We start from the raw sequence: 24086 nt of genomic DNA on the forward strand, positions 1-24086 counted from the left end.
CATGTCTGGACCATAGTCCACACTCACATGTTTGTTAAATAAAAGACAAAATGGAAGAAGAAAACTAGGGGGAGGAAAAGAGGAATTAATATTTGCTAAAGAAATGCATACAGTCAATGCCCCAGAACACTGAGAAAAAGCTTCATTGTGTAAAGGAAGGTGCCACATTTGGATTTACTGGCAGGAATAGTGTTCAAATTTGTTCTTCAGGACTGTCTTTCAAAGAATCAAAAGAGGAAAGCAATGCCCACCAAAATCAAAGCCAAGTATAGCTATCAAATGACAAGTGCAAATACCGTTTGACAAAGAAACTCCACTTCTGGAAAATTATTCTACAGATATATTCACATGTGTACAAGGTTATTCATTCCAGCGTTATTTGTTGTAGCCAAAGACTGGCAACAATCCATATGCCCATCAAATGGAGACTGCTGAATGCAAATAGTGGTACATTGATACAATGGATGATTACACAGACACAAGAACGAGGAAGCTCTCTCTATACGGATGTGGAAAGATCTACAGACTATATAGTTAACTGAAAAATGCAGGATGCCAAACAATGTGCCTAAATGGCACTGTTTGTGAAAAAAAAGGGAGGGGTGGATGCAGTTCTCTGTTGCATGTGCACAAAGAATCCTGGAAGGATACATAGGAAAGTCAGAACAATGGCGATGAAGTCAGGGGATGTGGGCGAGGCTGGGTAGATGGAGGACAAGTGTGGGAAGGAGACTCTTCATATGTAACATTTTACCTACAAACATGTAGAACAATAAAAACCAAGGGCTGAGGGAAAGGCTCACCTGAGAGAAAGGCTCACCTGAATGCCAGGGGGGATGCTGTAGATAATCCGGATGGTTTTGCAGTCTGGGTGGCCAGGCAAGGAGTGGGGGATGAGGTGGTACTCCATCTTCCCCGGAGGCTGGGTGCCTGTCTTCACCCCATAAATGGTCTTGCAGGTTGGACACTGCAAACTCCCATCCTGAGGGGCCAAGGCCAGAAGAGCCAGATTGGGAAACAGTTTTGGCAATAACTTCCCCACCCAGTCCCAAAAGGTACCAGAGATAAAGGGCCAGGGGGACAAAGTGTGCCCTAATGAGTGATAGATCTTAGTTTGTCACCCCCAGCCCAGTCACGTAGGCCATTTCTGCTGTCTTCAAAGTAACAGGAGGTAAATTCCACAACTGGTCCCATGCTCCACACTGAGGGATATGTAAGAGAAGCCCCTGTCCCTGAGGAGGGGACCAGCTCACTAGGGCAGGAGCAGACACAGGGAGTCATTATTCAGCTACTCAGTGCCAAATGGGTGGAACAGACAGCAAGACCTGGAGAGCAGCAACTGCCCAGTTCCTGAGCATCAGAATCACCCACACAGCTTGTTAATCATACAGATGCGTGGGCCCCACATCAGGTCCACTGAGTAAGAACTGGGAAGCTGCAAAGCGTAGTGGTTCAGGCTGTGAATGCGAAAATCAGGCTGCCTAGACGTAATTCTTAGCTCTGCCATCTGCCTGCTGTGTGACCTTGGACAAATTAATTAACTTCTCTGAGTCTCAGTTTCCCTTATAGGAGAAGGATAAAAAATATCTGTCTCATTGGGTTGTTGAGAGAATTAAATGAGATAATCTATAGGAAGCTTTTAGCATGTGGTGTATCTAAATGTTATCAGCATTTTTGCAATTTCTGTGGAAAGACTGATGCTCATACAGGTTTGGAAACTACTGCTATGAAAAGAGAAACTGGCCACTAAGAGCTGGAGTAAGTGAGGATAACTTTAAGAAAACAGTCCTTGAAGAATAGCTATGAATTTGCTTAGAAGGATAGAGTGTAAGGTCTGCACAAATACCCAGAAGAGAGAATGAGGCCAGTAATTATAGTGCTTTAAATCACACTATAAAGAGAGTTTAACATTTCTTGTTTCATTTAGGCCTCAGCTTCTGACACTGGCCTGGAAGAAATTATTAGTCCCTTTTTATAGAGAGGAAAATCGAAGCACAGCAAGATTAAAGGACTTACTGCTTGTCAGGGGGTGGGGTCTGTTTAAACCCCCAGGTTTGCATTGCAACTCAGTGGCTCCATTAGTGGGAAGAGGCAGTTCTGGATGCAGGGATGTATGGTCTCACTGCAGGGCCTGGTGAGGTGCTGCCTGGAGGAGGGCCTGGACACCAAATCCTATTCCCAGGCTCGCAAAAAGGAGGGGCGAAGAGAAGGAAGGCGCATGGGCTGGGAGCGATGTGTGTAAAATGTGCTGCTGTGCAGCTGGGAATGAAAGCTTGCCAGGACATCCCCATCTCCTCAGGAAGACAGGGATCCTCTGCTGAGCTATTTAGGGACTTCTCCAGTCTACTCACTTAAAGCAATAGCTCGTATTCAGGGTTACTATTCTCTGAAACCAGGCTCCCACTCTCTGCTCTGGCCTTGACTTGCTTCATGACCTAGGGTGAATCACTCCCTTCTTCCTGGGCCCTTTTCTCTCATGTGTTTGATCAAATAAAAACACAAGCTTCAAAGTATTAGTGCAAAAGAGAATAAAGCATAGACTCTTAAGAAACATTTTTGAAAGCCCCACGGAAATAAAAGTAGAGTTACCATATTCTTCTTGAATATAGACATCAAATAGGGAACAAATGTGCTAAGGAACCCCTTTAAGCCCAAAATAACCTCTTGAAATGCAAGATCCCAATGAAACCTTTTAGCCCAGGGTTGGGAAAGTGAGCAAGTGATCCAGATTTGCATCCCCCATCAATGACCCACCACTAGAAGCATGTCTCTCAGGGACACCAAGAAAGTGCTTTGAGAACTTCAATCAAATAGGCTACATGAAGATGAAAGAAAAAATTACAGCCTTTAATACAAAGGTGATATCAATTTGAATAATAATAGCATAACACCCCATAAAGTAGGTATAGTTTTAATCTCCATCTTCCAGATGGAAAATGAAATCTCAAAGAGATTGGAAAACCTTGCCCAAGGTCATTCAGCTAATAAGCCAGGATTCAAGTTCAGGTCTCCCACCTCTCTTGCCTCTACTTCTTTCCCACAGTAACAGACGTATAGAACAGACCCTGAAACCCAGACAAAATTCTTGCTTAGTGAGAGGTTGGGAGCTATCAGGGATATCTCAGACTCTCATGTAATCTAAGCTTGGCATGAAGAAAGAGGTAGTATTTAAACTCATGGAGATGGGGAGTAAAAGTTATCTCGGGCATAGGAAAGAACATGAGGCAATGACTTAGGAAATGCTCAGACATTGTAAGGAGAGAATCATCACCTATGGAGCCTTCCAGACTCCAAAGAACCAGCTCTAATGAGGAGATACCATTGCATTGTCAGATAATAGTCAAAATAAGCATCCAAAACAGCCTTCCCCTCTTCCAACAGTGGGATTCTAGGGCAGGGATTACCAGGTGTACTTTGGCAACAGTCTTTAGTACCTTTGAAGGGCCACAAGGGTATTTTGAAACTGTCCAAAGAAAATTGTAGCTGAAAGTCACTATCCCTGGAGAAGAAAGGGTGATTGGGAAACCTATTTACAACGGTATGAATGAATACTCACCAAGGGTCTAGAGCTGTGATAAGAACTTCCTTTTCTCTCACTGTTGGGAACACACTTCACCTAGCAATAGGCCATGACAATGGGCCACTCCCCTCAGAACCCTCATGGACAAAAACCTACCCCACTCTTAGATCTGACACTGAAGATGGAGAGTTAGATAGCACAGCCCAAAAGGGAAGGTGAAGACGGGTCTTACCAGCGCTGTAATTTAGTAAAGAACTGATCCTGCTGAGAACAGCCAAGATCCTCACTCTTGCCTAGGGAAGTCTCTGGGAAGTCTCTAAGACTTCCCAGATCACTTGAGCAAGGGCCCTATAGGGCCTTCACCATCTTGCTACTCCACAGCCCATTGTGAAGGGTGGCAGGAGCCCCATAGGCTGGCACTGACCTTGTTTCCATTGTTGTACATGGCGACCAAGCAGTAGATGTGGTAGATGTGGCCGCATCTGGACAGCTTCCCTACCAGGTCAGGTTTTACTGTAGGCTGCGGGCCCTTGTAGCCTGAGGGGGCCGTGAGGCGTTCCATACAGATGGTGCAGTCCTGGGGAGGGAGGAGACACAGCAGAGAGGCCATCAGCTCTCACCCAGCCTGGGAGATTTCCACATGATCTCAGAGGTCAGATGAGCTCTTACCACTTCTCTTCTAAAACGTCCACAAATCAGGGTGTATGTGCTTTCTGGAATCTAAACATCGTTTTATCTTATTTTACACAACAACGTCCTGAAATAATTCCTGGTACTGATTAACTTGGGCTCATTATCTAAATTATCATAATCATGAGGGCCATGACAATGCACTGTCCTTCTGTTTTGTCCTCCAATGGCTTATGGAGGAAACAAATGCTGTCGACAAGCCCACTGACGAGCTTTACTTGAGGTGAACCTGTAAAGGAATGTAAAGGAATTGTGTTTTAACTGTTCCAGAGGGACTGCTATTTAAATAAATGTCCAACAGGGTTTCTCAACCTCAGAACTATTTACATTTTGGGGAGGACAATTATTTGCTGTGAGGACTGTCCTGGGCATTGGAGGGTGGTTAGCACCATCCCTGGCCTCTGCTCTACTCACAAGGTGCTGGTGACATCTCCTCTCCTGAGAATAATGACAACCAAAAATGTCTCCAGACATGGCCAAATGTTCCCTCAGGGGCCAAATTGTCTCTGTTTGAGAACCACTGTTCTGTATCAAACCCATTTTAAGGTGAGTTCTTGTGGCTTACCATACTGCTTTTCTGAAATTGAGACTGCCATGTTAAGGTAGCTTAAAATCAACCAGCACTAGGTTGAAGGGGGAGGCGGGAGAGACTGAGGTGCAGCTGCAGCTCTGGACCATGGCCCTTGAACCCTCAGTGTCAGCTCTGACCAGTTCTGTACCCATCAGAGCTTGGAATGAAGCCTCTGCCATATCCCGTAGCAACTGACAACGGCAGAGGAAATGCGTGTGGGTGATGGAGAGGTGAATCCCGTTCTCCTAACTCTGAACTCACCTCATCTGGTGGGTGCCGGACTTTCTGCAGATATTTTTTTAGCACTTCCTCTGGGGTTTTACCTGCAGAGACAGGAGGTTCAGTGGGTCACCAAGGCAGAGGTAAGAGATCAAACAGCCTTGCCATGCTAGGCATGACAGAGGGGGAAGTTATTAGGCAAGTTAAAAGCAAAAAGGGGAGGAATTCCTTCTGCAATGGAAGTTGAGAACATGGAAGAGAGTATGGATTGTGCAAAAGCAAGTAAGATGGTTTGAAGAGAAAGCTTTACTTCTTGCAGTCCCTTTTCTGACATCTCTCTGCCTGTTTTCAACAAACCCACTTTTTTAATTGAGAAGGTTTGAGTGGGTTTCTCTTCCTTGTAATCAAATGATTTGATAACAGCACTTTGTAAACGGTTACACGTTAAATAGACGTTAGGCAGTCTTACCACCTTCATTTTACAATTTGCTAAGTATAGTCTCAATTTATAATGTGGTGTCAACGTGAGATTATTTTTATGGGAAACAAGGAAGTTACGACCCACAACTCCAGAACAATCTTTCCTGGCTGTGGATGACACTGTCACCGCCAGCAAGCACAGCCCTGCAGCAGGGGAAGGGTGATCCTCTGGGAAGCATCCTGATGGGCTGCAATGATTTAGGGATTTTTCGGGGGGACTGGACTCTTAAAAGGTAGCCCAACCTGAAGGTAGAGGATGGGATGATACAGCCTGAAAAATGATCAGTGCCACCTTGGGCCACTCCCTTAATTTCTCTAAGCTTCTGTTTTCTCACCTAGGAAATGGGGATGAGCAATAGCACCTACCTCAAAGGGTTGCTTAGACAACTGAATGAGAAAATGGATGTAATGCCCTTTAGCTCTCTGCCAGATAAGGGCCCGATGTGCACTACTAATAATAACAGGAAGAGTGGGAAAGTGTAAAATGCTGTTATTTCCTATAAGACTATGAGCAAGGCAACTGAGCTCATTTAAGCAGGGAAATCTTGATAGACTGGAAAAGTGGGACAAGGGTTTGAGGAAGTGGATCATGCAACAGCCAAAAGCTTCGATGCAGGCCCTTTCCTCTGGCTGCCCTGCTTCTCTTGTAAGAATTAAGCTCTAGTAATTAAGAGCCTATTTCTTGCCAGGCCCTGGGCTAAGTGCCACACACATATGATCCAATTTAAACTTCACAAGTTTGCAAGGTTGGGGCTTAGGGAGATGGTCAAATTTAACAACTAATGCCAGTGACCAGAAAGACCAGCCACAGAGCTAAGCTGGGGTCCTGCAATGCTAGGAAGGTACAGATATTGACCCCTTACTTGCCGGATTGTGTGCAGGTAGGAGGGGGTTCCTAAAGGAGGATTTCTGAGCATCTGTACATTCTAGGGGGACACAGGACAGTGACTATATCCTGTCATTGATGCATTCCAGGATATACCTGCTGGATACCAGTTATACCAGTTGTGACTATTTTTACTTCATTATAAAGATGAGAAAATAGGGGCTCCATGTGGTCACACAACTTGCAGGAAACAAAGGTACGATTTGACTCCAGTCTATTTTGGTTCCAATGCCAAAGTCATCTTTCTCTTCTAACATATTTTCTTTGTACCACACCTTATATTTTTATGTTTCTACACTTTTGCACTATATATTTTTATTTCTCAAGGTGTTTCTATATGATCCATACACAATCAGCTTTGGTATAATTATCAGCGTTTACTGGTTAGGCCCACTCAGCAGATGCAGAGATTGAGGCACAGAGGGTGAAGCTGTGGCTATGACCCTTGGAGGTGGAGGCAGAGTCAGGGCTGAGAGCCAAGTCTTTGACTCTCAGTACCCCATAAGACAAGAGGCTGGTACCTTTCTTGGCTTGTTTTTTGGTGGTCTTGCGGCTTGTGTTGGAAACCCCTGGGATGGATTTTATTTCACTCTTGCTGACGGGGGGTGGGTGTAGGACCAGCTTTGGTGGCCTGGTGAGACACACAGGCAGCCCCGCTGCACTCATGAGGATCCCAGTGATTCCTGGAAGGGGCAGGGCATGGGTGAGGAAGGACTGGAGACTTAGCTCTCAACATTCCCCAAATTCCTCTTTCCCCATTAACCTACTCTCCTCCTTTCCAGGAGAAAGTTCTCATAATTCCTGGATTCTCTACCCTGCACTTTCCCCAGAAACTTATTTATTCACTCACTTATCTTCAATTGCATGCTTTCCTTTCAGTAATAAGTTCTTCTCCAAACTCTTCATACCCTTCCCATGCAATTCCTAAAATCACCATTTCTTTCATTAATATCCAGATTCTCTCCTTTTTTCCCACAAATGCTCATGACCTATTTCATCACTCTGATTTCTCTACCTTAACCCAGAGCACCCTGGGGTTTCTCTTACCTGCCAAGGCAGGGTTGACAGGGCTGGACCCATTTAGGTTCTTCACTGGGACTGTGGGGACCCTGTGAAAGGAAAGAGCAGATACAATGTCATTTTGACATGTGGAACAAAATGGACTAGTATTTAATTCGAGTAAAATGCAGTAAGTGCATAACACAGCAGACAGCAGGAAGTGGCATCTTCAAAACCTAAGTCAGGCCGTGTCACTCCACCACTCAGAACCTCAGAACTATGTTCCTCAGGTCACTCAGAGTCAAAGCGAAAGTCCTAGCAAGGCCTACAGAGCCCGGCACGATCTGCCAACACTGCCACCCAGCTTCTCTTATTCATCTTGCTTCCTCTCATGTCACTCAGCTGTCGAGGAGCCAGGTGCATTCCTGCCTCAGAGCCTTTGCATATGCTATTCCCTGTACCCAAAATGCCCTTCCACCAGACAACTGCTTAGTTTCCTCCTACAACTCCTTCAGTCCTGGCTTAAATCCTACCTACCAGGTGAGGTTCCTGAGACCATCGTATTGAATACTGCTACCCACCCCTACATCCCACGCCAGGACTCCTGCTCTACTTAGGATCCTTTAAAGGAAATTATTGCTTATTATGCCTCCTTCTAGAATCCAGGCTCTGCAAGGGCAAAATATCTTTGTCTGTTTTGTTCAGAGCCAGACACTAGCAGGCATTCAACTGATATTTGTTGAAGGAATGAAAACACAAAGAAGCAAGTTCAAACCAGGGTACACACAAGAGTCACCTAAGACGCTTTTAGAAGGACAGAGTCCCAGATGTAGACCAGAATATCCACCTGTGGAGCACAAGAAGTTGCATTTCCCAAAGCTCCTGAGAGGATGCAGATGTAGTAATCCCCAGCAAAACATTTGGAACCACTGCTAGAACAGCTGTCAAGTCTCCTTTTCCCTGAGACATATATAAATACGAGGCAAAGCCTCCTCCCCTTTCTATCCTTTTCCCCAGCAACTCCAGCCAGGCTGGAGAGGAGATGGCGCAGCTGCCTGGGAAAGGCACGACCCCCCACAGCGCTGACTCGGAAAATATGGGACACATGGGGCTGGGTCTTGCGCCATCCTTTCTGCCACCCACACTCCTACAGCTGGGCTTGGAGAGGCTAATGGACCCGGTCACAGATGACTCCACGAGGCAGACAGCCTGTGAAGCCAGCAGCTCTGCTGTGGGGGCAGGATGGTGCTGGGAAAGCAAGAGGAGGGAAAAAAGAATATCTGTGTATTGATTTATCCATCCAAAAAGTATTTATTGAGCCCTACTTTGTGCTGTTGGCTATTCCCAATGCTGGGGGTCAGGAGTGAACACACAGCTCATGGCCCTTCTTCACTCACATGTTATAGTTGCCAACATTCACAGAGCTCACCTCCTCCGAAGACTGGCTCCAACTGCTCACAGCATACAAACCTGTCTAATCCTTCCAACATCCTATGCAAGAGATGCACTTATTAACACCATTTTAGAGACAACTACATTGAGGTACAGAGAGGTTAAGGAAACTTGGTAAGATCACACAGCTAAGCCAGAAAATCTGGCACCAGAGCCCATTTACTATGCCACGCTCTTGTGTTTATGTAATCCTTGTAACATCCCACACTGCAAACATAGATCAGAAACTCAGAGAGCGTAATGAATAAACCCACCATTAGGAATGGGGAAAGCTGCAACGGGACCTCCATGCCAAGCAATGGGGTCTGTCTCTTCCCCTCATGTCTGTAAGGGAGGTGCTTCCCCAGCTCTAAGCTACTGTGAGCCTGCCCGGGGCTCTGTCCCTTCCCAGGGATGACGACATGTGCACCAATGCTGGGAGATGGATGTGAAAGAACAGATGTGGGGATGGGAATGTTTGTGTCTCACCAGGCCACCCAAAGCCACTTTTCTTCTGAAACTGTCCCCAGGATAAATCAAACCAGGATGGGAGGATGGAAGGGAAAGCTGAATACAAAACAAGGGCAACTGGGCCAAGAAAAGAAGAACGGACTTGCTTCTGGACTCTGACCTGCTCCCCAGGGCCAGGCATGGTATGGTGGATGGGGAGTCAGGAAAATCAGGTTCAAGTCCCATCCCTGACGGGAGTTTCTCGCTAAGGTAGTTAGCTTTTCTGAGCCTCAATTTCCTCATCTGTAAAACTGTGAGGGTCTTGGGTTAGAAGATGCCAGGGAAACTGGTTGACAACTTCCCACCTCAATATCTGAGAACAAGGTGACCACCCAAGCCCTGAGTCCCCCACTTACGGCAGATTCTCCTCCCCCAGCTCTTTCCGGAGAGGTTTTGGGAAAAGACCTGGCCTCCTGTGTCCTGCTCCCAGCTCCCCAGCAGGGGGCAGCACTCAGGGCTCAGTCGTGCACCTGCCTTCTCCCTCGCCATCTCCAAACCCCCCACTCCAGCTGATAAGTAGCTGTGATATGGGTGACAAAAGCCACCTTTGTTCCCATAAACTGGACTGGCAGGTTTCCACACCCAATCTGGCGAACCAGGAAATAATCCAATCCCCGGAACACCACACGTCTCAGGCAGCTCAAGAACTCAGGGGCAAGGTCTGGAGAGAGGGAGGGAAGGGCCCGCATGCGCACCTGGGACACACAAGAAGACTGTGGGTTCAATAGGTGGAAGAGATACATGTCCCTGCCACTTGAGGAGAGGAATGACATGGTAGGTGGGCTTGTCACTGGGCTCTGGGAAGGAGGGGCCTGGGGAGAAGGGGGGATATTTGCTTGTGAAATCCAGAACGGTGTAATGGAAGGAGCTCTGCACTGGCGTCAGGGAGTCTGTTTTAGCCCTGCTCAGCAATGACCTGCTTTGCCTTTGGGAGAACCACACAGCCTCTCTGCGTTTTGTTGACCATCTCTGAGTTACCACAGCTGGGAACAGGGCATCCTAAATGTCTGCCCCACGGGGGCCCTGTGAGGATTTAGGAACTAGGTCAAATAACTGTGTAAACAGCTGAGCCCTATGCAAGTTTGGGTGCTTGTTTATGCTTTTACCTCCCAAGTATAAAAGGGGCATTGGGCTGAAGAAAGACGTTTTCTGCTCTAATGTTCCAATTTTCTGATTCTGATTCTTGAGGTCATGGGTATCCAGCAGAAAGCTGAGTGCTGGGTAGTACTGGAGATGGTTGAGTTGACAACACCTGATCTCACCTCCCCCACTATTACTGGTTAAACCTTGGAGAACAGCCCATCAAGTCCCATCTGGTCACACCCAGTTGGGGCCCCAGCTACAAAAGCCTGAGTTCTCCTAGAAAACAGCAACCCAACGGCAGGCATGCATCTCACATCCTTCAGGCAACTCCATCAGCCAAAACTGTCTGTGCTAACCCCTTCTTGGCCAATCAGAAGACACTCTCTGCCCCCATTCAGTTGGGCTGTTCCCCGATATGCAGGGTCCAAGGTTTTGTTTCTGTCGCTAAAACATAAAACTAAGCCAAGAGAAGAGAGCTGGCAAGGTGGCAGAGAAAGGAGTTTTGAGGGAGGGAGGATATCGCTGCAGGCACCACAACGAGAAGCAGTGTTTTTCTCGGAGTTATGCACCAGCCCAGGAATCCTCCAGCGGGACAAGGATCTTGTCTCTACGGCAACTGAGGCCTAGCTGGAGACAGAGAATCCTCAGCTCTAGAGGACGGGGGCTAGAGGGGTGGCGCTTGCCTCCACTGCACAGCCCCTTTCTTGCTTCCCTTTAGAAACCCCCTGCTTCTGTCTCTGAATAATTCACAGGATCTTTTGTTCCTGCCCCCAAACCTTTCTCTTCATCCCACTCCTCCCGCCCTCCCTGGTCTTCCTTTTTCCGTGGGAAAGTTGCTGGAAGAGGTCATGGGCAGAGAGAGGAGGGGGACAGGGGCCCTGCAGCGACAGAAGGTTGATGGCAATGCCAGACAAAGGGAATAAACACGCTAATTAAATGGCCAAGAAAGGCTGGAGGAGAAGATGGGAGTGGGGGTGAGAGAGGTGGTAAGAGGTGAAAAGCAAAGGGCTGGAAGATCGAGAGGAGTAAGCGGGGGCCTCCCTCGTCAGGAAAACAGAGTAGAGAAAAAAAAACAACTTGTTTCTCTAGCCCATTTGAAACTGTGCTGCCCAGACCTCCACCCATTCTCTAGCCCCAATTCTATTAGCGGGCAGAGGAAATAAAGAAGATAGATAAAGCTGCTGACTCCACCCCCTCATCAAGATTCAAAGCCACCTGGGTGCCTCTCCCTCAGTGATGGCATGAAGTCACTTGGCATTTGTCAAGGGCACCAGAGACAAGGTGGGATGTCAGACTCTACTTAGCTTTGACTTCAACTACATGGATACCTGTTAACAATAATAACAGCAATCACAATGACAGCAGCCTATACAGACTGAACTCTTATTATGTGTCAAGTACTGTGCTAAGTGTATACACTTAGCATGTCATTTGATCCTCATGACAACTGTAAAAGGAAGTTACTATTACTATCCCATCTTACGGGTGAGGAAACTGAAAACAGGGGATGCAAATCTTGCCCCAAGTGACACAGCAAGGCACTTGGGTTCGAGCCCAGACAGTCCTAGTTTCTGGAGGACGTGTTCTTATCCAGCACAGGCCCCCAGGATGGTGCTGTGTGAAACTGGGGAGAAATTAAGCAGTAGCAAGGTTTAGCCATCCATTCCCCGCTCCCAAACACTTCTGCCATCTCAGGGGAAGTCATGAAAATCTCATGCATCTCGCCAGCATTTTGCCTTTTATAAAGTGCCTTCGCGTACAATGAGGAGCTGGGCTTTAGCCAAAAGAACAGTGGATCAGGAGACCAAAACCTGGGTTCCAACCCCTACTGCATAATACATGAGCTCTGTGTTTCTCCTTGGGAAATCAGTTCTGAGCAGGATGTCTGTGCGTAACACTTAGATCACAGAGTAAGAGAACGCACTGCCAACGGCCAACTCCCTTAGTGGAGATTTTCACGATAACTCCATGGATCTTGCAAAGATTCTGTGGCTTACCTCAGTGACAGCGGTAGCAGTAGGGGCTGGGCCTCTGGATTTCCAATCCAGCACTCCTCCCACTCTATGGTGTACCCTCCTTCATTCCTCCTCCCAGTACCAAACCTCTGTGTGCAGGGACCCAGCCGAGTATCAAAACAACCTTCTTAGGGCGGCCTGGACTTTCAGACTTAAGCACCCAATGCAATCAAAAACCATCCTGATCAGCTGGGATCAGGGGCAACAAGGAGAGCCAGGCCTCTCTGGAGACAGGAAGGGAAGACTGGGTGGCTGTGAGATGCTAAGACACCAGGGGCTGGCAGGCAAAGCTTGCAGCCACCACATGAACCTGGGTCACTTCAATTTTATGATCAGGAAAATCAAGAACATAAAAAGCAATACAAACAGGACCCACAGCATCAACAGGTTGTCACAGAAATAACTGAGACAATGTATGGGAAGTGCCTGGCCCATAAAAAGTCATCACTAAAAAGAGGCCAGTATTTCAATGTGGAGTCACCTCTCTGGCTTCCAGAGAGACTACAGGAAAGAAACTCTCATTTTGCACCTACTGAACGCTGGGCATTGTGTAGGTACTTGGCAGAAGAGGAGCACAGCAGAGTCAGAATATGGGCTCTAGTGTCAGATGTCCTAAAGTCTGAATCCCATTCTCTGCCAATGATTAGCTATGTACCCTTGAACAAGTGAACATTTACTGTCTTCACCCATAAATGGGGTAATGCCTACTTGCCTACTTCATAGAGTTGTTGCAAGGATTACATGAGATGATAAAACCCCAAACTATAATATAGTGGGAGTTCAATTAATGTTGCCTATTATTGCTTAGTAGGCACAATCTTATTTTTTCTTTCTTTCTTTTTTTTTTTTTTTTTTTTTTTGATACAGGGTCTCATTCTGTCACCCAAACTGGAGTGTAGTGGTACGATCACAGCTCACTGCAGCCTTGACCTCCTGGGCTCAAGCGATCCTCCAGCCTCAGCCTCCCAAAGTGCTGGGATTACAGGTATGAGCCACCACGCCTGGCCACAATCTTCTTTAAGCCTCACAGCCACCCTAACAGGAGTATTACTGCCAGCATTTACAGATGAGAAAGTTAGGACTCCATGATGTTAGGGATCTGGTCCTAAATCATATGACTAGTAAGAGCCAGTCTCAACCAGAGTCCAGATCAGAGGCTGAGCATCAAACCCTCCCTCATCCACCACACCATGCTGCCTTCACCTGCAGCCAGGGGTCAGCACAAGATGAGGAGAAGCTTAAGTCTTGGCAGCCCCTCCTTCTTCTGATCCAGAAGATCTGCTGTAGCCTATCTCTGCTGTGAGTAAATGCTCTGAGGCAGCTGTGGAAGCACCTACCCAGAGGCGATCAGCACCCGAGACTGGGCAATGGCCAGTCGCTGCAGGTTGCTACGATTCAAGGTGGCCAGGGCCACCCTTCCGGTCTTGCCGTTGGGTCCTGGGGGGCTGGCAGGAGAGCCCACGGTTGTCCCAGTGGGCACGCTGGAGGCTTGTCTCCGGATCACCTGTGATGGGGCGGTCTTCACCGGGCCTCGAATGGTGCCTGTGCTGTCCAGTGGCTTGGCCCCAGAGCCTGGTGGTGGGGGCAGCCTGACCACTCCAGGAGGGGGCAAGTTCTTGCGGGTCACTGGTGGCTGTAGGGGCCCAGTGCTGCCATTGACCACAGCTGCCTTAACACTCATCACCAAGACACACTGGGGACAGGAGCAGGGGGACATGGGGGGCGAGGTGGCTGGCCCGGAGCTGACTGGCCAGGACTGAGCCTTAGGCAAGGTCCCCGTGACCATGGGGTAGATGAGGTCGAGGCGCCGGCGGACGCGGCGTTGGCGCTGGGTCTGACGGTTGATCTGGCCCATGGTGTTGAAGTCAATGACATAGCTAAAGCCAATGGAAGTGAGGTCGATCCAGGGGTGCTGCTTCTCATAGGCGTGCTGGATGGTGATGCCCACTTCCATGTCGTAGGGCGTCCAGGAGCCATTGTCGTTCTCCCACTCCCACACCACGCCCTTCCCAGGGGCTGAGGAGGGGTCATAGTAGTTGCGGCGAACTGGGCGGAGAGTTCCTGCCAGGGTGGGATAGGGGAGAGGTCAGAGTCAGCATGCAATTACATGAATGGCATGACATTAACAAGTCATGCCATTGCAATAATGGCAAACATTAAACAAGTCCTACTGTGTACTGGGCATGACACTGCCTGAAGTGCCAGCTTTGAATGAAACTCATTTCTCCCTTTAAGACGTCTACAGTCCAACCACGGTAGAAGCAGATGAGTTATGACATGAAGGATATGGGTGGCAGTGTAAGGTAGCAGAAAGACTGCCTCCTGGTTTGTAGTCAGGACAACTTGGTTTGCAGCCAAATTCATTCCATTTACTAGCTATTATAGAACCTCTTAGCCTCCCTTTCCCTCCTGGGAAACAGGATAACTCCTTCCTAGAGTTTTTGTACAAATTAAATATGACTCACTTATTTATTCAGCAAATATGTATTTGTACATGCCAGGTTCTGGATTTCATGTGAACCCTATGAATGCACTAAGGCATGTAAAGCCCTTGACAGACAGTAGGTGCTCATAATGATCATATTCCTTCTCCTCTGTTCCTCTAAATGCTCTTGTGCCAAGAGTCATAAGGAAAAGAATGCAGGGCTGTGGAAGCCTAGAGGACTGAGGGAAGACTCTGCCTCCACGCGGGAAGGCTGCCCAGAAGTGGCTGTGAGGGAGCTGGATCTCTATACATTTATGAATGCTGTCAAAAAAAAAAAAAAAAAAATGGTGTGTTACTATGAGGAGACGGGAAATCAGGTTGGGAAAACTCTCTCATATTTCCCAACATTAAGTCTTATATCAGCAGCAAAAGTAACATTCTCAATGGTCATGAGAATAATTTTATATTTATCTGATGTCTTTCTTTAAGAAGCTCAAACCCTCCTAAAGATAGGATTGTCTTAATTTTGACAGTCTCACTTTGGGGCCAGGAAGAGGTCGGGGTTATTACACGGTAATGGTACAGCAGATATGAACTGTCAGGACTGCAAGGGAACTGAACCTGTAACTGTTACCTCTTTCTCCCCACTCAAAACCTGAATCCTGACCCATTCTCAACCAGGGCTCATTTCATGGTATCAACATTAAGGCTACAGATGCCTGGCTCAGGGTAGGGTGGGGAGGTTGGGGAGGGCCCCTGGGATGCTGGAATCTCTGCATCTGTCAGCTTAAGCTCTATCCATCAAAGTGGTGAGAAAAGGCTCCCTTCACCAGCCTCTGACCCACCCCTCCTCCAACCCAGAGGGATATACCAAGACTGGGGACAGAATCCCATTCAAGGAGGGAAGAAAAGAAACAATGGCTATTCAGGCCTTTGCCAGGGTCATAACCCGCCCCCCACCCCAACTCCAAGCCCCTTAATGACCCAAACATCAACATTCAGAGGCACAAGGGAGAAGCAGAACAATCCCCTATTCATCACCAGGGCCTCTGCTGGGGAACATGGGGGTATCTGGATGGGGGAGCAGAGGAGGGGGAGGCGATAGTTCCCTGGTTTGTCTCCATTTCCTTCCTAAGTGCCCAGCTTGCTGGGGGCAAAGAGTATGGGCTTTGGAGCCAACAGGGGTGGTTTTGTCCCTTCCAGCTGTGTGATTAAGCCTCAGTTTCCTCATCTGTTTGGGCCCCGGGTAGCGACTTCAAAGGGTGGATTTGAGGATTAAATGAAGAAATGAATATAAAACTCAAAAATAGCACCTGTCACCATGGCAAGAGCTCAATGAAAGTTGGTGATTATTATTGTAATTTATTTTCTATTATATGTCTAAGCAGGATGGAGAAGCCATGGGGAAGGTTTAGCTCAGGGTGTGTGTGTGTGTGTGTGTGTGTGTGTGTGTGTGTGTGTGTGTAGGGTGGTAGAGGGGTATAAGAAAGAGAGAGAAAGTTTCTATATAACTGACACAGGATTTTCTTCTCGGTCACTTTGCAAGCCAGGGACCTCTGGCCGGCAACAACCTGCCTAGGCCTCACTCAGCCACACAGCCTGCTGCAGGAGATGGCAGGAGATGCCCTGCTCACTCTGCCCACCTGGGCCAAGTTTGGCTGCACACCAGTTCCTAAGTTCTTGTCCCACACCCAAGAAGAATGAGGGTATGCTGACAATCGAAGAGTGAGCAAGGTGGGGAGTTTTATTGAGTGATGAAACAGCTTTCAGCAGAGAGGGGACCCAGGGGTGGTCCCCCTACCCAAAATTGGGAAAGTCCCTGCAATGTGGCTGAGTCCAGGGCTTTTATAGGCTCAGAATAGGGGAGGGGCAGGCTGTAGGTAGTACTGGAAAAGGCAACATTTGATTGGTTGAAAGGTATTATTCAGAAAGAATCAATTGGGAAAGGGTAGGGAAACAGGAACAGAAGTTCTCACGCTGGGTTGCGGGTTTCATCCTGGACCAGCAGTCCAGTCTTTCAGCCTTCAGGCTGTTTTTGGCTTGAAGGTAGGGTTTCACTGGAGACCTGCCCCTATCTGCCTAGTCATTTGGCTGCGTTCTGCTGCTCTCAAATTGGTATTTGCACAATCTTTATTACTTACAAAGCACCTCACATATCCCATGTAAATTTCATAGCAATCCTAGAAATACCTTTCACAAATGAAGAATTTAAGTTTAGAGAGTTTCAATGGCACTATTTCATATTCTCTCCAGGGTGGCAGGGACGGTGCATTTAATCCCCCCACAGATGTGCCTAAAAGACTTTTTTTTTTTTTTTTTTTTTTTTAAAACACAATACCGTTATCAATCCTGGCGATGCCTGAGAGTTGTCCCAGAACTTCTGGAAGCTACGCCATGGACCTATAATACACCTTTCTAGGTTTGTTTTCCTCAGTCTCTGTGTTTTCTTCTATTCCTGCCTGACAGAGGCCCCTTTTATCCTCGTGCATTCCCCCAGAGTTCTCTGACTCCCTTCCCCACAATTTGCTAGGTCCCTTCTACTGAAATGGCCTCCTTTGCCATTTTTACCCATTGAAAATTCTCCTTACCATTCAGGTCTTAAGCCATTCTCCAACTATTTCTTAAAATGTTCTCCCAGCCCAGCCTCCACCCTCAGGAAGCCTGAGCTGTGTAGCTTGACTATGCTGATGTGCATCAATGTTTCAGCAACACTTTTCATACCAGCCTGCCTTACGCGGGGGCAGGAATGCCACTGTGGAGCTCTTTGCATTCTTAGTGCCTAATGCAGTGTCTGGCAGTTGCAAGGGCTCCACAAACTGCTGAGACTGATTGAAGATTTCTGGCTACTTTAATATTTAATCATTTATCACATATCACTGAGTACTCATTAACTGCTATGGGGAATGCAGATTCAAGCATTCCTGAAGTAGCTTTCAGTCTAAAACAGGGTTGGAAGACAAGTGTGTGAATGACTATTTATGAGGCAGAACGCTTCACAAGGAGAATGCCAACAAAATGCATGTTGGCAGGAAAATCGACCACGTCCCCTCCCTGCATAAATCCCTTCCATGACTTCCCATTAGGTTGAAATCTAAATACCCCCTACCCACCAACATACATGGCCCCCTCATAGCCTAACTCTGCCCACATTTCAGCTACGCGGGCCTTCAATCTCTCCTCATTGCTAGGCTTCTCTGATTCTGGGCCTCTTCACAATGCTGGTTCCTCCCCAAAACTCTCTGGCATCTTTTCCATAGCTCTTCCTACAGGAAGGGCTTATTTCTTCAAGGAAGCCCCCTAGGCAGTCCTGGCCAGGTCAAATTCTCATTCCTTTTAAAAAATTTAATAGCGCTCATCTCAATGTGCAGTTACATATGTATTTATGTGTCTAATTTGATGAACATCTGTCCCCCTCACTAGACTCCCAATCCCATGAGAATGGGCATCAAGGCGTGTGCTCATAGTGGTATTCTCTATGCCTGCATGTCCTAGACACCCCGAAATATTGATTCAATAAATGAAGTAACGATGGTTTGGAAAGCATTTCAAGCTGTGGAGAACATTTTAAGAAATGAATAACAAATGGCATGGGCTCGTCTAACAAAAATAATTTTGACAGGTAAAAATGGCAAAGGACAGTGTTTCAGAAGAAGGGACCTCAAGGCTAGTTGTGGAGTGAAGGGTGTCAGAGAACTCTAAAGGAATGCATGAGGATAGAGGTGGCCTCTGTTTGGCAGATTGGAGGGAAATATAAGGCATAGAAGAAGACAATCCTGGAAAGATATGTTAGAGCCAGAGAGGGTATGGAAAGTCTGAAATGGCAGGCTATGATAGATGTAACTTGTAATCAACGAAGAGCCACTAAAGTTTGTTAAGAAAAGAGGGGCAAGACCAGAGCCACTCTGTCCATTAGCTCCAGGTGAGTAGAAAGGTGTTGGCATAGAAAATGAAATGAAGGTGACAAACAGGAGAGACCTTACAGAGAAAAAAATGGGTAAGACTTGATCATCAGTAGCTAAATGCTTTCCAAGTGAGGTTTGAAGATTGCCTCCCTCAGAATCTCCAGGGGTACGAATTGAATCAGCAATGCCCTTGAGACCTACAGGCCAGCATCTCCCAGGCCTGGGTATGGGAATCTGCATGTGAATGGCCACCTTGAGTGGTGCACAGGTACACTCAAATTTCAGCTGCTGGGCTACAGGATCTATGTGCCTGTACCTATTAGGTGCCCAAATAAGATTCTAAATGACAGAATGAGTCAAAGAATCCTGGGCTTGGACCATGGGAAAGTGGTAAAATGGTGTCAGAGGGATGTCAAGAGGAAGAGCTGGTTTTGGAGGGAAAGTTGTTGAGTTCAATTCAATGCTAGAGGAGAGTCAGAGATAACATGCAGACCTCAGAACCAAAGTGTTGAGACAACAGACATGGTGGGATTTTATTCTCTGATTATTTTCAGAGACCACCTTATTTTGGATGTGCTGGTTCTCAGCTTTTCTAGAATCAGGATTATAAACCAGATAATCTGTGAAGTAATGCAAGGAAAAGGGCTCCAGTAGGATAGGGATTGAGGATGTTCATAAACTAAGGATGAAGAAGGAGAAAGAAAATCAGTTTTTTACTGATTTTCCACCTGCGTTACAAAGCACCCAAAATCTTTCGGCTTCTGGGAAGTGGAAGGCAATGCCTTCCAGGCATGCACTGAGGTCTCTGGGACATGTTACACACATCTATGTAAGTGACTCACTGCCTATAGGGCAGGCACTATGTCCAAGAAGTCTCAGGCCACTCTTACCAGCATCCCCTACGCCCACCAGAATTTTCCACAAGGACAAAGAAACATTTGGATGCGCTATTATTGCTATATCCCACATGTCTGGAACAGTGCCTGCGCTAAACAGTTGCTCCATAACTATTCACTGAATGAAGAAATAGGACATAGGGCACCTCATTCAGAATCTCAGCCCTGCCATTGACTTGTTGTAAACCCTTGAGCAGCTTAATCACTTTCAATTTGTTTCCTTACTTATAAAATGGGGATAATAATAGGTTCTTCATAAGACTGTTGTAAGGATTAAACCAGATAGTGTGTGCAACGTGCTTGGCATGATGCAGTCACATGGTGCATCCTGCACATTGTAACTATCATGTGGTCATCAGGATGCCTGCCTCCTCCACTTCTATGCTAACATAGGGTAGGGGGCATTGTCAGGGGTGGCTAAAACTCAGCTTCTGTCAAATCATTTAATTCAACCCAACCTCTTTCTCTCCATCTGACACTTCTTACCACTTTAAAAGACATAAAGAAGGCAACACTTGCACAGGAAACTCTGAGCTGGAAATAACTCTCCTTCACCCTGTGCTTATCAGTATCATCACTGGCACAGGGACCATCCCATTCATCTGTTGATGTGCATGATGGGAGGAAAGAAAAAGAGGGAAAAAAGAAATCTTAATGCTGCTCTTCATTCTAGAAAAAGAAAAAAAGAAAAAAAAATGAGGCCTGACCATTTAGAGACTTGCTCAGGGGTACGGAGTAAGCAGTGAGCCTGGAATGAGAGCCACAGTTGTTTCTCCCACCCTCAGCCTGGGTCTTCCTCATCCTGCTACTGAAACCCTGGAGTTGATAGGATCAGGCGTGTTGAAAGGTACAGGGGGAAGTGATGCTGAAGTAAAGTTCTTCAGTCACTGCCCTACAACAGAAAAAGGGCAACCCAGTCAAGGTAAATGATGGCAGGTGGAGAAGGCCTCACCGAGGCTTTTGGAAATGGCCAAGAGCCAGTCCCATCTATCTCACCCCATCTCTTCCCTTCTTCCAGATTCTCTAGCCCAAAATGCCTAGAGGAGACTGGCATAGAATGCAAATAAGAACAGACCCCTAGGTGGTCTGGGGAAGGAGAAGGGCCCAGGGCAAACAGAGGCGGGCAGACGGGTGTCTGCAACCTCCCAGCCATCTCCCTGGAGACAGGCTAGATGAGGTCAGGAGCCCAGGCAAGCGGAGAGCCTGAGGACTCTCTCAGCAGCAGAGCAAGCAACTTCTAAAAAGACAAAGCTCTCATGTCAGGAAATGTCCCCATATAGAGGAGGCAACAAAAAAGGAGAGGAATCGCCTCTGGGCAGGGGACTTCCAGCTCTCTTTTGTTTGTGGGGATGTTTCTGGTTCGCAGCTTTGAATTATGGCTTAAGGATGGTGGGTAATTTAATTAAACATTGCAAGGGCTTGGCCGAGGTTGCCTGGGAGCCACTGGTTTAAAGTTCCTACCCTGTCATGGCCTCATCAATGAGATTGAGAGAAACTATGTGTGTGTTGGTGGAGAAGGGAGAGGAGGAGGCTCAGAGCTCAGAAACCCAGAGATTCTTTTATTCTTCTTTGACAAGCGCCCTGACAGACCCAGCTTTTCTGGGAATTCAGCCCAGTGTCTGAGCACCCAGCACAGGGCCTGGCACACAGGAGAGAGGTACTCAGGATGGCTGACTGACTCTAGCAATGAGTGGATGAAACCACAGCAGTCTGATGATAAACACACCCTGGGGCAGCCTTTAAAATGATTCAGGGCAAGTTCTCTGCCTGAGGTTTAAAGTCCAGGGAGCGCCATCCTCTGACTAAATTGCTCATCACCAGGCAGTACTCAACCTGTCCTCAGGTAAGAGTGATCAGACCTGGGACACGTAGCTTCTTTCCTTCCACCCAGTTTTCTCTACAACTTCACTTCTGTAGAAAGGGTCATGAACCTTTGTAGATACCTTGCCTATCCTAAGTCCCACCAAACCCAGATTCCACCTTTGCCCTTCCCAAATGTGGGAAAGGGGCTGAGACCTTTCTGTCACAAGGGTGGTTTTCCAAATGCTGCAGAGATTTAGTCTGAAATAGAAAAGCTAAAACTCGCTTTTTTTTTTTTTTTTTTTTTCCGGGACTGGAATCCCCTGTCAGGTGCTTTAACTGCTGGTCTCTCTCTCTCTGGTTCCACCTCCACAGCTCAGTTCCCCACAACACACACCCCCTCCATCCTCACCTCCTGACACCTCCACCCTCACCTCCACAACCTTTACCCAAGTTGCACAATGACGTTCTCTCCCCCTACCTCAGCCACACTTAATCCTCTTTCTCAATCTCCCCACATTCCTCTCTATTCTCTCCTCCTCCCAGTCTCCCTCAGCTCCACACACCGTTTAAGCCCCTCTAGATTCTAACACTTCCAGAATCCTCTCCCCAGAAAGCTCTCCTCAATCAGCCAGTGTCCGCAGAGTCCTTGGCAAAGGGGTTGCTGGGAGTTATGACTAAAGATGGGGACATGAGGGTGGAAAGATACCCCTTTCCCATGACAATCCTAATTAGCACACAGGATGTGGGGGCTTTCCAAGGAAGCGGAGAGACTCTGCTCAAACAGCTGTTCACTGGGGAGGGCCTCTCAGTCATCTTCTCTACTTCCTCCCCAGCACACCGGCCTTTCCAGGCTCCTCCGTTACACTCTTGGGAAAGCCGAGCCAGAATTCCAGAAACAATGGCCCCCTCCCCACCTGTCACCGAAGGAGACGGAAACTCTTCCCAGGTCATCGATTAAGCAAGCACCGAGAAAAGAGGGGCAGTTCTGCTCTCCCTCGGGCAGCACCCTCACTCCCCACCCCCCACGACCCCATCCTGGAGGCTCCCTTCCTGGCTCTGACCTGGAAAGGCAGGTCAGCTGGGAAGCGGGTTTGTGCTGGCTACAGTGGCAACTTGATTCTCATGAAAAAATAGTAGTTTGGCGCTCCAGGAGACCAAGGGTTCCTTACGGGCTATGGTTTTAAGAGGAAGCGTGGGGACAGTTTCTCCTTAGGAATCTGCCTCCTACTCCTCCACAGACAAAGGGAGCGGCTTCCCTGCCATGCATTCCGAAGCCCCGAGCCTCCCCCTCCTCTCTCCATCTGCTCCGGCCTGTTGCTTCCGCGCTTGTAGTGTGTAGCAGAGGCATTCGCCAATGCCACGGCGTCCGGGGTACCCCAGCCCCAGTCTCTCCTCCCAGGGAGCCCGGCGCTTCCCTTACCCGACTGCAGCGAGAACCTCCGGGGAATCCCTTCCTCCTCCCCCAGTTCCCACATCCAGGACCCAGCTGCCGGGAGGCATCCCACACAGGAGACGCAGAGGCAGTGAGATCGGGGGTGAGGGGACGTGTGGCAAGCCCCAGCGTGCCTGAGGCAAAAGAGGGTCAGGTCAGCCGAGGTGCCGGCCGCCACGGGATGAGGGCAGGACGCCTTTGCGAAGGGCTGGAATTGCCTGTAGTCTGGGGCGACCCTAGAATTTCTACATGGAAAGACTTAGGGCCACCAAGTGCTGAAAAGGAGGGGGGGGGCATGAAAGGGGGTGGGGAGTGGATTCTTACCGACTAGGTGGAAGCTGGGTTTGCAAAATCAGAACGCCAATACTACTTGCATGGACGTTTAGAGGGGAGAGAGGATTCTGCGAGAATCCAGGGGAGTGAATCGCCTCCCACCACCTCTTGGTGACACTACTGCACAGAGGTGACGACTAGGTGGCCAAGGTGGGTTCACAGGGAGGGAGGTACCTTGGCAGGTTGGGAAGGTGGGAGCAAGCGGGGCAGGGGCAGGGGCAGCTGGCTTACCCGTGTCTTGGCGGAACTGGTTCATGGACTGCAGGTCGATGATGTAGGGCGCGAGACGGCTGTCCACCTGGCCCAGCACCACGCTGCCCCCCGCGCGGGGGCCGGCGCGGACCACCGCCTCAATGTGGTGGCTTACCGCCGGGCTGTAGGGACGCCAGCGGCCGTGCTCGTTCAGCCATTCCCAGACCACCACCGCCGAGGCCAGGAGCATGGCGAGCCCGGGGCTGCCGCCCGAGCGCCCGACCTCCTCCGCTTCCTCCTGCGCCGCCGCCTCCGGGCCTCGACCGCGCCCCCTGCCCTGCGCTCCCCCTCCCCGGGCAGCCTCAGCTCCGGCCCATGGGATCCTCCCCAGCCGTGCATCCACCGGGTCCGGGACACCGGGGCCACCGGGCTGGGACCGCGCGCCGCCGCCGCCGCCACCGGGGTCCGCCGCTGCTGCCGCTGCTCCGTGAGGTCGAGTCGCTTCATGCAAATGTCCAGCTCTCTGCAAACAGGCCCCCGCCTTGCAAAAGCCACTCGGCGGGCGCGCGGCCCGAGCCCCGGCGGCCGCGAGCTGGGGCTGACGGGGAGACGAGGACCCAGCCCTCGCACCAGTTGCGCCTCGGGCTCTGCAGACGCCGGGGTGGGATCTCGCCGCACTGCCGCGCTCGGAATGGCACG

At 48.7% G+C, this 24086-nt stretch overlaps 1 protein-coding gene across 1 annotated transcript in view; it reads right to left on the reverse strand.

Annotated features, from left to right (window-relative positions):
• Window positions 1–23867, reverse strand: part of DTX4 (deltex E3 ubiquitin ligase 4) — a 35810-nt gene extending 11943 nt beyond the window's left edge. The window contains exons 1-7 of the mRNA XM_025357787.1: window positions 23427–23867; window positions 13742–14465; window positions 7414–7475; window positions 6888–7049; window positions 5043–5104; window positions 3945–4097; window positions 821–982 (exon numbers count right to left, since the gene is read on the reverse strand). Of these exons, the coding sequence (XP_025213572.1) occupies window positions 821–982; window positions 3945–4097; window positions 5043–5104; window positions 6888–7049; window positions 7414–7475; window positions 13742–14465; window positions 23427–23637 (1536 nt within the window). The 5' untranslated portion in view covers window positions 23638–23867. The remainder of the gene's footprint in view (window positions 1–820; window positions 983–3944; window positions 4098–5042; window positions 5105–6887; window positions 7050–7413; window positions 7476–13741; window positions 14466–23426) is intronic.
• Window positions 23868–24086: the final 219 nt, after the last annotated feature.

This window comes from Theropithecus gelada, chromosome 14 (genome assembly GCF_003255815.1).
Source record: "Theropithecus gelada isolate Dixy chromosome 14, Tgel_1.0, whole genome shotgun sequence".
Classification (NCBI taxonomy): Eukaryota; Metazoa; Chordata; class Mammalia; order Primates; family Cercopithecidae; genus Theropithecus; species Theropithecus gelada.